The 15,072-nt window shown below is 39.0% G+C and overlaps 1 protein-coding gene across 1 annotated transcript in view; it reads left to right on the top strand.

The window, feature by feature from the left end:
• adam11 (ADAM metallopeptidase domain 11) overlaps positions 1-15,072 on the top strand; it is a 29,309-nt gene that overhangs the window by 4,432 nt on the left and 9,805 nt on the right. Inside the window, 8 exon segments of the mRNA XM_032503079.1 lie at positions 2,468-2,544; positions 3,070-3,136; positions 8,650-8,732; positions 9,824-9,878; positions 10,945-11,008; positions 12,832-12,956; positions 13,719-13,793; positions 13,961-14,032. Of these exon segments, the coding sequence (XP_032358970.1) occupies positions 2,468-2,544; positions 3,070-3,136; positions 8,650-8,732; positions 9,824-9,878; positions 10,945-11,008; positions 12,832-12,956; positions 13,719-13,793; positions 13,961-14,032 (618 nt within the window).

Genomic DNA, 15,072 nt, shown 5'->3' with positions numbered 1-15,072 from the left:
TCCACACAGCGCTATCAGCTGATCGCGTGCGTAAACGAGAGTCCAGCTGCCTTGTGCGTAGCACGCAGTTACAAAAAACTACCAAAGTAAGAACACAACTAAAGGAAAAGTTCCGAAGTTTACAGGCGCCATCCTCATCACAGATGTACAAAAATTAAAGTGTTGTAGCCTACAAACTTTACTAAAAATAAAGTGACTAAAGACACACACATACAATCAGGAGCTGCTGCAACAGGCTTCTTATGCTCATATAAGAGAAGAGAGAAGTCATTTCTTTGTATTTTTTCAAATTATTTTGTTCTTATTGCCATCCTATTTGTGTGTATCAACTATATGATTCAATGTCTGAGAGCTGAGATACTGTATGGTGTGTCAGATTGAATATTCAGGATTTTATTTTAAAATCATAAATACAATAACAAATCTCCTCAGTAAGAGCTCTGGTGCAGCGGTCTTATCTCTGCTCACATGCACCATTGTGGGCTTTTTATCTTGCTGTATATGGACCCAGTGGAGGCTTAGATTGATACTAAGTGGTTTGCAGAGAGTGCAAGGCAGTACTAATGAGACCTTGCTTGCAGCTTGGCCAATAAGTCGTGATGGGAGCCACCACAGAGCTCTGTCTTATAATGTGGCTTGGGCTCACCTTGGAGCAAGGTTAGACAGCCAATGAGCCCCAACACCCAGTTTTATCCTAAAAAGCCTCAGGGATGGACGAGGCTGGCTCGCCTTCAGGGAGAGGTTACTAGACTAGGATGTCCCTTTTATCATATCTGTGTTGCTTTGGTCTTTATGCACACTTCTGTTATTTTATTTTGAACATCCACCGTTATTCTCGTCTCCTCCACTCGCTTTATCATATTATGTTACATTTCCTTCTGAAAAACTGAAATACTTGACAAATTAATGAGTCATTTCTTTAAGTCATTGTCAGGGATAAACACCATGCAGTGATTTAAAGTAAGAGATGCATGGCTTATTAATCTAAAAGTAAGCTTTAGGCGTTTTAAGGACTAATTAATGCTAATTTTCTACCAGTTTACTTTGGAGCTCCTTGCACAGAGCTGAGACATAAATAGGAACTGAAACATGTACAGTTATTGAGATTTAGACATTTTCAAAATTGTAATTCCACTACTGCCACTTCTGTCTATTCTGTAAATCTGGCAATTGAATTCCGAATTGAATGTCCAGGGATAGAAGGGACCAATTTGCAAAGCCATCTGAGACAAATTTGTGATTATGGGCTTTAGAGAGAAAGTAATTTTAAAATGCACTTGGTTGGAGATTGGAGTGCAGTATTGCAGTACTCAAGTCATGAACAGGAAACCCCTATAAATGCAAATACAACACTAAAGCTGTGTCCCAACTCCATACTAATTCCAAGCCGTTTTTGAGTATGTATTGTGTTCATTGTTTTAGTATGCATACTTCATTTTGTTTTTGTTTTGGGTGTGCTGGAATTAGACACTTTCTGAAAAAATGGCAAAGAAAAAAGTAATACAAGTAATGTGAATGGTGGTAAAACAGCTCCAGGAACACCAAAATAAAAACTAAAAAAGATTGGATTTTTGGAAATTTTGCTGTCTCTTGTTCCACTATAATCATCGGTGGAATCTCAAGGACATAGTTTTATTGACGTCTGATAGTGCGGGCATTGTAGCATTACTACCCCAAAAGTAAGTAATATTAGCTAGCAAGCCTTGCCTTGCCTTGCCTTGTTGATAAGTCAGCCAACCTTTTTTAATGAATTTGCATATTGAGATCCAATCACACTGCGGCCACAAATGAAAGTGCTTTTTTTTTTTAATCAATATTAGGTGTAAATTCAAAGAGCCTTTGATTGGATGTCATTACAGATAACGGACCCAGATACAGATCACAAGTTAATACCAGGTGTAAATGGGGCCCATCTGTTAGTATAAAACGTTAACGTATGTTGACTTCTTGTGAACTAACTAAAAAACTTATAGTATATAGTACATTCCGTATATTATGTAGTATGATGGTGTGGATTGGTGACTGGAGAGATGCCACTTCACCTCCTGGGCACTGCCAGGTGCTCTTGAGCAAGGCACCGTACCCCCCCAACCGCTCAGGGCGCTGGTTCGGCTGGCAGCCGACTCACTCTGACATCTCTCCATTAGTGCATGTATAGATCCTGAGCATGTGTGTGTGTAGTTCAGGACACAGAGTGTAAATTGTAATGTCCCCATTGGGGATCAATAAAAGAAAAAGAAAAAAAATCAACAATCTGGAAATTGCTCAAATGAGGCCATTGATTTTTTTTATTGATTTAGTTGATTTACTGAAGGGAACAAACCTACCAGCAGCAGACAGACATAATCAATCAGATTCACTTTCCGTGTTTTCGTTGCTACTTGCATCAGTATCGTAGTAAATGTAATCAAATATAAGTCCTTTTTTTCCATCTCTTTTCTCTTCTCCCAACTTCTCCCTCCTTCAGCCCCTTCATCTGGCCCAGAGCAGCTTCTTGGTGGAGGCCTTTGGCACATCCTTCATCCTTGACCTGGAACTCAACCAGTAAGTCACCACTTACCAGCAAAGCATTCACACATCCGCACCACAGAGGCACCAAACAGCGTTTATGGTTTGCTTACCACACCAGTCAATGACAAAACTGGACTTGCAGGCACACGCTTACTGCCTATTTTTCCTCATCCTTCTCCCGCCCACCTACAGTGTTGTACTGTTCATCCTGCTTGTTGGTGTTATATACAGACTGGCTGCAGGCTAAGTGTATACCTCCCCTCCCCCTCTTTTCACTCGCCACATATTGCTCTAATGGACCGCATTTATGTAAAACCTTCACTGGCTTTCTAAACACTTGTAATAAATGAATCTGAACACATTTTGGTTTTATTTATGAATCAATGTGTTGATCTAGATTCACGCAAGCAATGCTATTCTGTTAAATAGCAATCAGCCATAATGACCGCTAAAAGTAACACACAATCAGGCTATTTCAAAAATGTATTTAGTTCAGGTTATCACTAAATGTTAGAATGATTATTGCTCTCCTCACATTTTTCATCCTCTTCTCTCCAGCCATCTCCTGTCTACAGACTATTTGGAACGTCACTATGATGAGGACGGGCAACTGTCACAGAATATGGTAGGACTATCTTATAGAAATTAACATTTTGAGAGATACACTTGTTTCACTTTCTTGCCAAGAGTTGGATGAAGAAGAAGATCATTACATTACTATCATGGCTGTACAGTAAATATGACGCTGCAGGTTAGCCAAAATGTGGAACTACTCCTCTAAAAGGAAATCCTACTTTATCATGTTTTTTGTTTTTTCAATAGCAAAAGAGCATATGTAAACATGTAGAGCCTGACAAATTTTTGGGCTAACACCATTATTAATATTTGAGAATTCTAAGAAAATCTGAAAAAATACCGTACATTGGTCGAAGATTAAAATGTGGTTATAACAGTAACATTAAGTACAAAGTAGTAGTAGTAGTAGTAGTAGTAGTAGTATGATTAATCCTGATCTTGATTTACCCTGTTCATGATTTAATTTTAAAATAACTATATGTTGTGTTTTTTTTAATGACTTCATCCCAAACGTTACTACTTTCTGGGTTTTAAATCGCTGCAATGCTCTCCCTTCTCTTCATTGAAGCGTCTGTTTACGCTTGTGGTGATGCGCAATGTGCTTTGGGTGCCAAAAGTAATCTATGTTTGGTACTGCCAATTAGTTTTGTTTTGTCATGGTTCATGTGTGCAATAAACATTACCCTTGTGATATCAATTCTTAGCTAAAATATCCTGATTCATATTTTTTCCCCAAATTGTGCATGCCTAGTAGAAAGCAAAAAAAACTTGCCACATTTTTAAGTAGTGTAAGACCTCTTTGTGCAACTCTACCGCTCCTCTCTGTCTGCATTTGTACACAACCAATAGGAACGTTTTCTCTCTTTGAAATGACCAGTGAGTGGCCAGAGTCTTCTGTCACAGAATATTGAATTTCAATATGCAGAAAGGTTATTATAGATTTTTTGCTCAATGATGCCAAATATACTCCCTACCAGAGCTTTAAAAGATTTTTGACAATAGACATACACTTACATAATCAACTTTATATATATAACTTTATACTTTATATCTTTGATATTTGGATTATCGTTTTATATTATAGAGATTGAGCTTGATCTGATTCCTCCCTTTACACACAATATCCCTTCATTTGTTTGATTTTAACCTGACCAGTTGATGTTACACATTGGGTTCCAAAAGTCATGGCAGATGGGGGTTGTAAGATTTGGTTTACTTGGTTCTGGAAATTTGACATGATTTGAATTTCCCTCATAAAATGACAAATAGACGCACACTGCTGCTGCTGACTGCTCTTATCCTTGGCAACCATCTACTGATTGGTCAGAGAAAGCGAGATTTTATAATGCAAAAAGGAGAGGACAACATCAACCATTTCAATTCATGTCCATGTGCCAGACAGCTGTTGGACGCCAAAGATTCAGCTTGATGTGTACAAAAACCAGAGTATGTAGCAAAACGCATGAGCTAATTGTTAGCAGAATCAAAACATCTCCAAAGCCATTGACACTAGCTTATACACATAACTAACCTTTATACATGTACAAAAACAATTACCATTTCTATGCATGTCTACCTGAAGAGGCAAGATAAACAAGCGCTATTGCTATTGGTTATTGATTCTGTTTAATTTCATTTAGGGGGAATAAACCAATTGGAACCAAACATATGTAAACACTTGCACATTTTCCATTACACATGCAAACACATAATGCATCTATGGAGAAATTACACAATTGAAATGCACAAATTGCTTATATGGACATTTCATTTTCTGCAATCTGGACTGAGAACATGGTGGATCCAGTCCCCTCCCCCGCCACCCCAATCTCCATCTTAATTTATTTAGTTTAAGTGACATGCCAATACATTCCTACTGCCTTTATGCCTTGCCTTTATGTGTCACTGTTTTTATTGGTCCCTGGGGATCTATGATCTTGTGTTAAGATGGGGCCGGCTTGTTCACATTGAATCTCAATGACACACGGCTAAAAGAGGATGGGCTGGAATGGATTTGAGCAGTTTTTTAATATATTGTCATACTATACTGTACTGTATGTCCTGCTGAATACCGGCTTTTTTGATTTCTTAATTTTTCTTTTCTGAAATGTTTAAAGCGCTCTTTGAACATGAGCACCAACAAACTTTCATATATTGTGATTGGTTGAACATATTAGATGTCAATGAGGATGTTGTTTTTAAAAATAAATTCCTGACACTCTGATTGGTACTTACCATATTATTTAAAGACTAATGCACTAAAAGACAATGTAAACCACATTGAATATTAGATAATAATCTCAAGCCCTGGTCATTATTGAATTGGCATCAATCCAACCCAAAAGGATGATTTAATTTCACGGTTCTCATTCATTTAAATCTTGTATATGTTCAAAATAGTTTCACTGTTAAGTGTGTCTTTATTTTATCTGAAAAATGAACATGCTTCCTCACTAAGATCGTCTAATATTCCTTCGTGATGCTTTTGTTCCATCTAGTCTTCCTTTCTCTTTACATTAGCTCCTGCACATTACCTTTCCTTCGCTCCACTCAGCTCAAAAATGCTGAGTCAAAGTCCGGACATTGAGTACACTCCAGCTTTTCTAATTCAGTTAGTTTCTAATGTCACATGTAATCCTCTTCTCTCCTGGATGTAACCGTTTATTTGCCTCTAGCAAACAGTTTTCATTTCATTCACTAATGTAATGTCCTGCTTACCTCACATATTTTATGTTCAAGCTGTGATTATTTTAGTTTAGTTTTTACACATGTACAAGAACGTTTCTTTGTGTGTGTGAGTGTTCATAATTTGAAGCGCATAAATCTCGTCTGAAAAGCGCACTCGGAGTCAGTGTGTCCCCGCTGTGTTAGGCAATTTGATTTCCTCCATTTAGCCTTGTAATCCTACCTTTTTATTTATTTATTTTTATGATCATGCCCCGGGCTAAGTGCTGCAGGCTGTCTCACTATTTGGTATGAATGATTAAAGTCCTTACCTCAATATATGGACTGGTACCAAATCTGTTTGATTAAGCTGTTTGAAAAATACTAGATGATGATAATAATAATAATAATAGTAATAATTATAATAATAGATTTAAGTGGATCATTTTTGTTATTCATTTTCAGATTCTATATCTTTGCACTGATCCCTAAAATGATAAAGTAGTGTTACATTCTTAAGTTATGTATTTCTATTTAGTGTTTTTTGTTATTATTGCTGGGACATCGCTTGTGATCCATACATCCCATAGGTTTTATATTAAGGAATTGTGATACATTTTTGACCCAACGAACCAATTATCGTAGAGGAGTTGAGGCCCGTCAACACCAAGAATGATGAATGGACCGGGGCGAGCAGAAGGGCTGGTGTCAGAGCGGTGCAAAGCACCGGAACAAAAACACAGACAATTCACCAACAGCATGATAATAACATCCAAAACACAAGATTCCCTCTCAGTGGTTTCTGTGGCATTAGAAATGCTTTCATTGCACTTTCAAAGTAATGTTGAGCTACCTAAAGGATCGTAGCGTGGAAATTAAAGTCACGCCACTGACCACCTGTGTGGAACAAATACAAATCTCTCCACTGTGTCTCTCTGCCGTGCCATGTTGTAAATTCAGATGGATTTTGATTGGCTTTAAGTGTATTTACCATGATGTGGTGTGCCCCCACCACCCACTTGAGTCAGAACACACTCACACTATAGTTATCATTCTTGGTGTGGATGGCCCTTTAGTAGTAGTGATGTTAATGTTCATTTAGAAACTTATATCTGTTTTGTTTCTTCCTTTAAGAATGATGCAGACACTTATTTTTTACCAGTCGGTAAGTGGAGGCCTCATCTCTTAGTTTTGTCACGTGGAAAAGCAAGTATAGCCTTTTAAGGTGTGCAATTTTTAACAGCTTCCTTAGTGTAATCAGATCAGTGTAAAACAGCAAAACAGACAAAATGCGTCAACACCCCCTCCCCCAAATGTAATCAAAAGCATACCAGCACTGTGTGTCCTCTGAAATCTAAAACATGAAGTTTGAGGGATAAAAAAGCCTCATTTGAAGCAGATCCCAGCTCCAATGTTAGTCCATTTTAGATCCCATCGTGAAGCTACTTAATGCACAGAAACGGGGTGAAGTCTTAGTTGTGATGATAAATTATTTTTTAGGAGTTTTTATATGTTTGACGGCATGTCCGAAAGATTTTTTTTTTAATAAAGTTTAAAGGTTGACCAAGCATAAAGAACAGAGGCTCTACATTGCCCCTTTTCTTTTTGGTCTATCAGCTGTGCCAGACAACAGCAGGCTCAGGTGGCAGACATGACTTATTGGGGTTCATTACAAACACCTGTTACAAACACCTGAAACTGACCCTCTCTTTAAAACACACACACACACACACACACACACACACACACGCACCATATTTTCCATGTAGCTACAAAAAAATATGTGACCGTTCTCTCCATCCACTTAGAACTTGAATATGAGAAACTCCTCTCCTGATTGTAACTCTGTCTGCCATACAAAGTTATTTTCTCAACAACTTTTGTTAGCTCGCTCACACACGTGTTGCTTGACTGACAGTGGCAAGTATCCTCTCAGATTGTTGTAATCTGATCATTCCTGTACTGTGAGAGGCAGCATGGAAACGCAACACTATATTCAAAACAGGATAATTTAGTCGGGGCCTTTCAGGAGATTATGAATAATCAGGTGAAGGTATCTGGAAGCAGGGTGTATGGTTAACACCTTACAGCATTTTGCCAAACTGAAAGTGGCCCATGCACTGACAAAGTTTGCCATGTTATCCCTATATTAAATGGGCACGCTACAGGTTTCACAATAGTCAATTTACTTGTCAGCTTTTCAAAACGGAACTTGAATTGAAACCAGCTGCTGGCTGCAGAATAATTACAACCAACAAATTACGGTTACTATTTCTACATGTTACTGTCATTAAGTTTTTAGCCTATGTAAGAAAACATTATAGTCAGGTTTCTGTAGATGTAAGAGGCACAGTCATTCTTTGGGGTCCGATATCCATTAACAAAGACACTGTAACCTTGAGATCCGTCTGTGATATTCTTTGATTTTGTGCTGCAGGAAACGGAAATGGTTGCCATTGTGTGGTTTGTTGCCAAATTCATCACTGAATCAAAGGTCCATGAATGGACAAAGCTGACTTTAAAAAAAAAAAAACTTACTTTACTGTACAGTGAAACCAGAGTCCATTGCTAAGTTTCTCCCATTTGACCCCTGTCCTCCTCGCACTTTAATTGCTTTCTCCAACACTCACACTGTAAGCACACAGCTTTTCCTTGGTGAAACTTAACTCAGCTGCAGCCTCTGTTGGTGTAGGTTTCCCCGGAGTCGTACAGTAGTAACTAATATACTTCAGTCAACCCACCAGGCCCCATGCTGGCAGTAAATACCTACCCTGTGTGTATTTAGGGGCCTGGAGATCAGAGGGGTTCACAGTCATTTGTTGGTTAAAATATGGGGTGAACGTGTTACTGGATGATGGAGGATTCAGTGTCTCAATGTAATCTACGGTTTGTTTCCAGGGAGGAGAGCATTGCTACTACCACGGGCGTGTGCGCGGCCTGCCGGGCTCCTGGGCTGCTCTGTCCACCTGCCACGGCCTCCAGTGAGTCCAGTACTTTGAGTAAACATCGTCACTCTATCTGAAATATAGACTCAGTCAAGACCCAAAGTTTTTTTTTTAATGTGATTTTCTACAAAGTCATCAAGAAGAAAATTAAATTGTTTCCCATTTTTAGAGATGTAAAAAAATGACAAAATAGTCTAAGAATAGTTTGACAGTTAACAAGTAAGCTTATCTGCTCTCATGTCTGTACAGTAAATACGTAGCTGGAGCCAGCAGCTGCTTAACTTAGCTTTGCTTAGCACGAATACTAAAAACAGGGAGCAACAGCCATCTGGTCCCCTAAAATCCCCTTCAAGCATCTCCAAAGCTCAATAATTAACACGTTTTTTTAATCTGTGCAAAAAGCCAAGCAATAGTCTGGCACATTACTGCTCTTAAAATGGTGAATTGACGATTTTAAACTTTGGTTTTTACACGGATTAAACAAATGAGAGATGAGCTACTAGGTGGATTCGGTTACCTTTGCACAGCGCCAGACTAGCTGTGTCCCCCCATTTCCAGTCTTTTTAAAAATAAAAATAAAAAGGATTTGGGGGCTTTTTCCCTTTTATTAGTTAGTGACAGTGGATAGACAAGAAAGGTAGGCGAGACTAGCTGTTCCCTCCCCCGCTTCATATCTACATATCATTTTCATCAGACTCACATGAAGAAGGCAACATTTTCCCCAAAATCTTCAACTATTCCTTTAAATTTAATGAATTATGTTATTACATGGTCACAATCAGTTTGATGTCATGAGCTAATAAAATTACTACTACTACAATACTAGTAGTAACATAATGATAATATTTATATTTTATATATATATATATATATATATATATATTGTATAAATAAAAATATTGCATCAAAAAAGGACAGAGAAAACAAAAGAAAAAGAGGATGGAAAAAAGAGAAAAATAAATAAAATTAAATATGTAAAAAAAAAAAATACAGAATGATTTTAGAAGCTGTTACTACATTTACAAAACATGTGCTGGTAGAGGCTAATAGTAAAAGGACAAAAACACAGACGGACAAAAACATCCCCAGACAAGCTGTAACATGTTGCGATGTTTTGTGTTTTCCAGGGGGATGTTTTCTGACGGGAACTTTTCGTACGGTATTGAACCGGCCAGTGGAGAGGTGAGTCAGGACTTTGGAAGGAGAAACCCAGTAGGGAGGATCAACTAGGCAAATTAGTATTAAACATGCATATCAAATTCCTTGGCATCAAACCAAGGCAGCCATATGGTTGTGTGAAAAGCAATTCTCAAAACTGGCACCAATCTTTCAAATTCAACAAAATATGGTTAAAAGTCGCCCACGTTCTGGCTTTCTTTCTCTGTCTCCGTGACTTAGTGTCAGTCCAGACGGTGTTGCTCTATCTCTGAGCTGCTGTACGTAAAGTATTGAGTTGATACACAACCCACCTCCACTGAAACGCATCTCCTATGTCATATCTGTGGGAGACATCATCTTACAGAGACAGAGGGAGAGAGGAGATATTTCAAATGGCCGACGAAAACAAAAGGCTTTTTAGATCTTTCAAAAATACTCAGATTTGATTTTAGAATAGATCTGGTATTAAAAAGAAATGGATGTATAACAAAGTGACCGAAGGGAGTGGGAGGAAAGTGTTGTAGTGGAAAAGCCTGAGCTTTTTTCCCCCATTAAGGCCCACAGTAATCGAAGTACAGCTCAATTACATAGACTGGAGAGATGAATCAATATCCTCCCAGCTCATCTTCAAACTCCCTCCCTCCCACCTCTCTTTTCTTGGCTCTCTAGTGCAGATGGGTTATTTTCATAAAGTATTTATCCTTAGCTCAAGTGTACCACAGTGTCCTGTAGTGTAGATTGATTAATTATGCATCAGAGCACTTTTCTTCCCATTAATCCATCTCTACCTCAAAGGACACAACCGAGAAGCTGTGGACAAAAGTCCAGCATGAGAAGAAGTCATTTCAATGCGTGTGTCACGTTATAACAATGAACGCTTCAGTGATACATATTCATGCTCTTTGACAGGGAAGAGCAATTACCCTTCAGTTGAGCAAAGCCTGGTACAACTTTAATGTCAGATTTCCATTTTTACTTCTCATTTTTTTTATTCATGAAATGGTCTACTCCTGAAACTAACCAAAAGTACATTTTCTTTATCAAAACACAATGTTCTCTCTCTCTCTCTCTCTGTCTGGATGCCCTTCAGGAGCAGAATGACCACATTGTGTATCGTATGCCGGACATTGACCTCCTCCCACCTCCCTGTCCAGGTAAGACCAACGTCAACACAGAAACGCCACGCTGAGACTCCTCACAGTTACTGTATTTTCCTTTTTTGTATTTCAGTCCCTCCTGATGTAATGATAAAAGCTTGATGGAAACTAAATCCCTGTCTTTAGTCTGCCATTTACTTTCTAAATTCTAATCCTCAGTTACACAATACCTGCTGCACAAATCCAGCTATAATACAAATTATAGACTTTCATGACATCTCAATCTGGCTTGATTTTGATTAGACTTTGCAATATCATATATTTGGTCCTTCTTTTGCATTTCAAGAGAATAGATTATGAAGAAACCTGGTAGGACACAGCTTGTTACTGATAAACCCAAATAACCCAAAGGCTGTTTGCTATTACTTATTTGGAGACATGTTCAGCCTTGTCCTTGACTTTGGATGGTCTAAAGCAATCCAATGTTCTGTAATGCAAAACAGTTTTTAGGTTGCTGTTCTTAAAAACACACACACACGCACACGCACGCGCACACGCACACGCACGTGTAGCGTACAGTGTCCTGCTCAGGTTGTCCAGCTGCCCTCCTTGCCCTTACTAAACGTCTCATTTGGCTGCCTCTTCTCCTCCTCACCTTTTTGTCCCTGACACTCGTCTGCCGCTCTAGATTCAGCTTCCTCCCCCCTCCTTCCTGTTACCCAACCCCTGCTATTCCTCTCTCCCTGTCTTTTCACCCCACCCTCTCTCTCTCCCTCTTTCCATTTGGCCAGTTATACTCTTCCCTTTCCTCCACTGGCTGTGTGATATTGATTTCTCCTGCAGATCAGTGGACTGAAATACATGGTCACATCCATCCCTGGATTGATGACTAGACACTTTGTGTGTGTGTGTGTGTGTGTGTGTGTGTGTGTGTGTGTGTGTGTGTGTGTGTGTGTGTGTGTGTGTGTGTGTGTGTGTGTGTGTGTGTGTGTGTGTGTGTGTGTGTGTGTGTGTGTGTGTGTGTGTGTGTGTGTGTGTGTGTGTGTGTGTGTGTGTGGCTTGCATTACTTCAATTTGCAGACCACTCTGTAGCTCATTCTGTTCTAATAAACTCCTCAATCTCAGATGGCGTCCTAATATTCAAGATTACTGTGTTTCCCAACCAGGTACAATTTGGCAACATGGTACCCATCAAACTACAAACCCTACTGCATATTACACCCAACTCAACAGGAAAAATTCCACACATATTAAACGGATGCTACAACTATAAAGGACTCTATGTGGCAAGACATGACCATCTGGTTGCAAAGGACTTGCAAAAGATAAACTATGACTATGGACAAGATTTAAAAGCACAGCACTGTAAAATTCAACTGGTTCTATCATAACACATCTGACAGTGACTACTTCAAAAACATTCCAAACATTCCTGACATTGTAATTTTTAAATGAGGCTATGAAATCTGTATCTTTGAGGCAGGCTGCTGCTTTGATCCGTATATGGACATTTGCTGCTATTTCAAACTATTGAAATATCAACCACTGGTAGATTTCATTCACCAACTTGGATACAACTGTAAACTAATAACTCTGGTATTTGGAAGTTTAGGCCATGTCCATAAGAATGTGGTCAGGGGAATGCAGCTAGGGGGGGGCTGCAAAAGGCTTGCAAAGTGTTGCTCTGTTTCAGCCATAATAGGGAGCCGGAAAATATGGAGACGGAGATGCTTTGTTTATCCTCAATGTGTTGAGCATTATAAATGGAAAGACCTTTTTAAAAGTATGTGAGCCATGTAGACCTGTCACCTTGTCAAGGACTCTTCCCAGAGTATTTGGATCTTGTTTCAAATAAAAACATTTAAATGTGTGTGTCCTAGGGTGCTCTCTGAACAGCACAAAGCACAGCCACGTTGAGGGAGACGGTGAGCTGAAGGATGGAGACGACTGGTCTGAAGAGGACAAGCCCATCTTTACAGAAGGACTGAGACGCTCAAAAAGACAAGTCAGTTTTCAGATGGCCATACGCTATGTATGCACACAGGCCGCCAGCCACACGTCACATGCTTTGATGCATGTGTCACCATGAGGGAAACATTAGAGATATGCAAACAATTAATATTTTACAGAGACGTCTGTCAGATGATGTCAAAGTTTCACACACAAGCTGATAGCTTGTCTCAGCTTTCATGCTAATAGGATAAGATAAAAACAAGCGAGAGAAGTGGCGTATGTCTGGAGGAGCTTTCTAAAATCTGAGAAAATTACTCAAGCTATGCCACTTGATTAATTTTGGATTGGGCTTGTACTACACACTTCTCAAGGGAAAAGCCTGCAAACTGAGGGTGTGAAGTCTGAAAGATGGGTTTTACCAGGCATGGTCTGTCTAACAAAAGACGCTAATCATGCTTTGCCTCTGTTGCATCTATTTTGACATGTCCTACAGGTTTCAGTTGAGACAGTTCTGCCTTTTGTCTGCACTTATACTGCTTTTAAATGGGCTGGTATTAGTTGAAAAATGTTGATGTCACATACTTCTGTGCACTAATCAGAATTTAGTAAAAATTTGAATCAAAATGTGAGACCAGTTGGGTTCTTTACTTATTTTTGCCAGGTCCATCAAATTTCATAAAACCATTGCTGAACAGTCCCGATGCTGAGTTTTTAAGTGTTAAAGTCTAACCTAATGATGCCTAAGGATATTTAAGTACGTGCGAGCAAGCTTGCACGCGTGCAGACTCAAAAATATGGCTTTTGTCTTTTCCAGGTGCGGCGAGGCCAGCGCACAGTCCAGACTGAGACCAAGTACATCGAGCTGATGGTGGTCAACGACCATGAACTGGTAGGTGTGAAGATTCTTTTACCTTATCTCTGTAACTGCTGCATGAAGGCAGTAATAAGAAGTGAGCGTGACTCTCATGAAATAGGGATTATAATCCTCTGTTAAGACTTATAATCAGCACAGAAAAAGATGAAATGTTTCATGCAGTTTCTCTCTCCTCTTGTTAGTTTGTGCAGCTTCGAAGGTCGTCCGCTCAGACGAAGAACTTTGCCAAAGCAGTGGTGAACATGGCCGACGCAGTAAGTGGAAATTCTGTGGAGGAGTTAACTATGAGCTTCTCTTCCTATCATCTATTTCTTTTGGAAACCGTGGCACCTTTTCATAGTGAGTCTATTGTAAGGAGTCTCTTGAGCTTAATCAGGACAGTTGCCACATTTCAGAGTGGGACAGCTGCCATCCCTAACTCACAGAAAGCCAACAAGCTATTTTACTCTCCGATTTTATTTTTAACCATCTTATAAACGGCAAATATTTGATATCATCTCTTGAATCCTCATCATTTAACAGGTTCTTTTAATATGAAAATGTTTAATAAACATGATTATGCATGATCTTATTAAACACAGCCTGCTGACCTATATGTTGGTGATATGTTGTTAAATAGACCTAAAAAAACCAACCTGAAAACCTCTTAACCAAGAACTGAAGTAGTTACCAATACTTAATATTATTAAATTGATATATACAGTACTGTGCAAAAGTTTTAGGCAGGTATGAACATTTTCTGTAAACTAAGAATGCTTTCAAAAATGGAAGTGTTAAGTTTTTATCAATTAACAAAATGCAGTGAATGAACAGAAGAGGAATTTAAATCAAATCAATATTTGGTGTGACCTTTGCCTTCAAGACTACATCAATTCTTCTAGGTACACTTGCACACAGTTTTTGATGGAACTCGGCTGGTAGGTTGTTCCAAACATCTTGGAAATCTAACCACACATCTTCTGTGGATATAGGCTTCCTCATGTCCTTTGGTCTCTTCATGTAATCCCAGACACACTCGATGATGTTGAGATCAGGGCTCTGGGGAGGCCGTGCCATTACTTCCAGGACTTATTGTTCTTCTTTACACTAAAGATAGTTAAGGTTCAAACCGCATCGGCAAATCGGTTTTAGTTATTATTATTATTATTATTATTATAAAGGGCTCCCTGTCTTTACTACAGTGGTAGGACGCACCAGCTCAAATTCCCGTGAGCTGGAATGAGCTAGAAACATGAAACTTGGGCAAATAACTGGAAATGGTGTGCATCTGCTTCTATAGAAATATGAACCCAAT

Source organism: Etheostoma spectabile, chromosome 21, assembly GCF_008692095.1.
Source record: "Etheostoma spectabile isolate EspeVRDwgs_2016 chromosome 21, UIUC_Espe_1.0, whole genome shotgun sequence".
Taxonomy (NCBI): domain Eukaryota; kingdom Metazoa; phylum Chordata; class Actinopteri; order Perciformes; family Percidae; genus Etheostoma; species Etheostoma spectabile.
The sequence above is the reverse complement of the archived record's forward strand: the minus strand, read 5'-3'. Positions and strand labels throughout refer to the sequence as shown.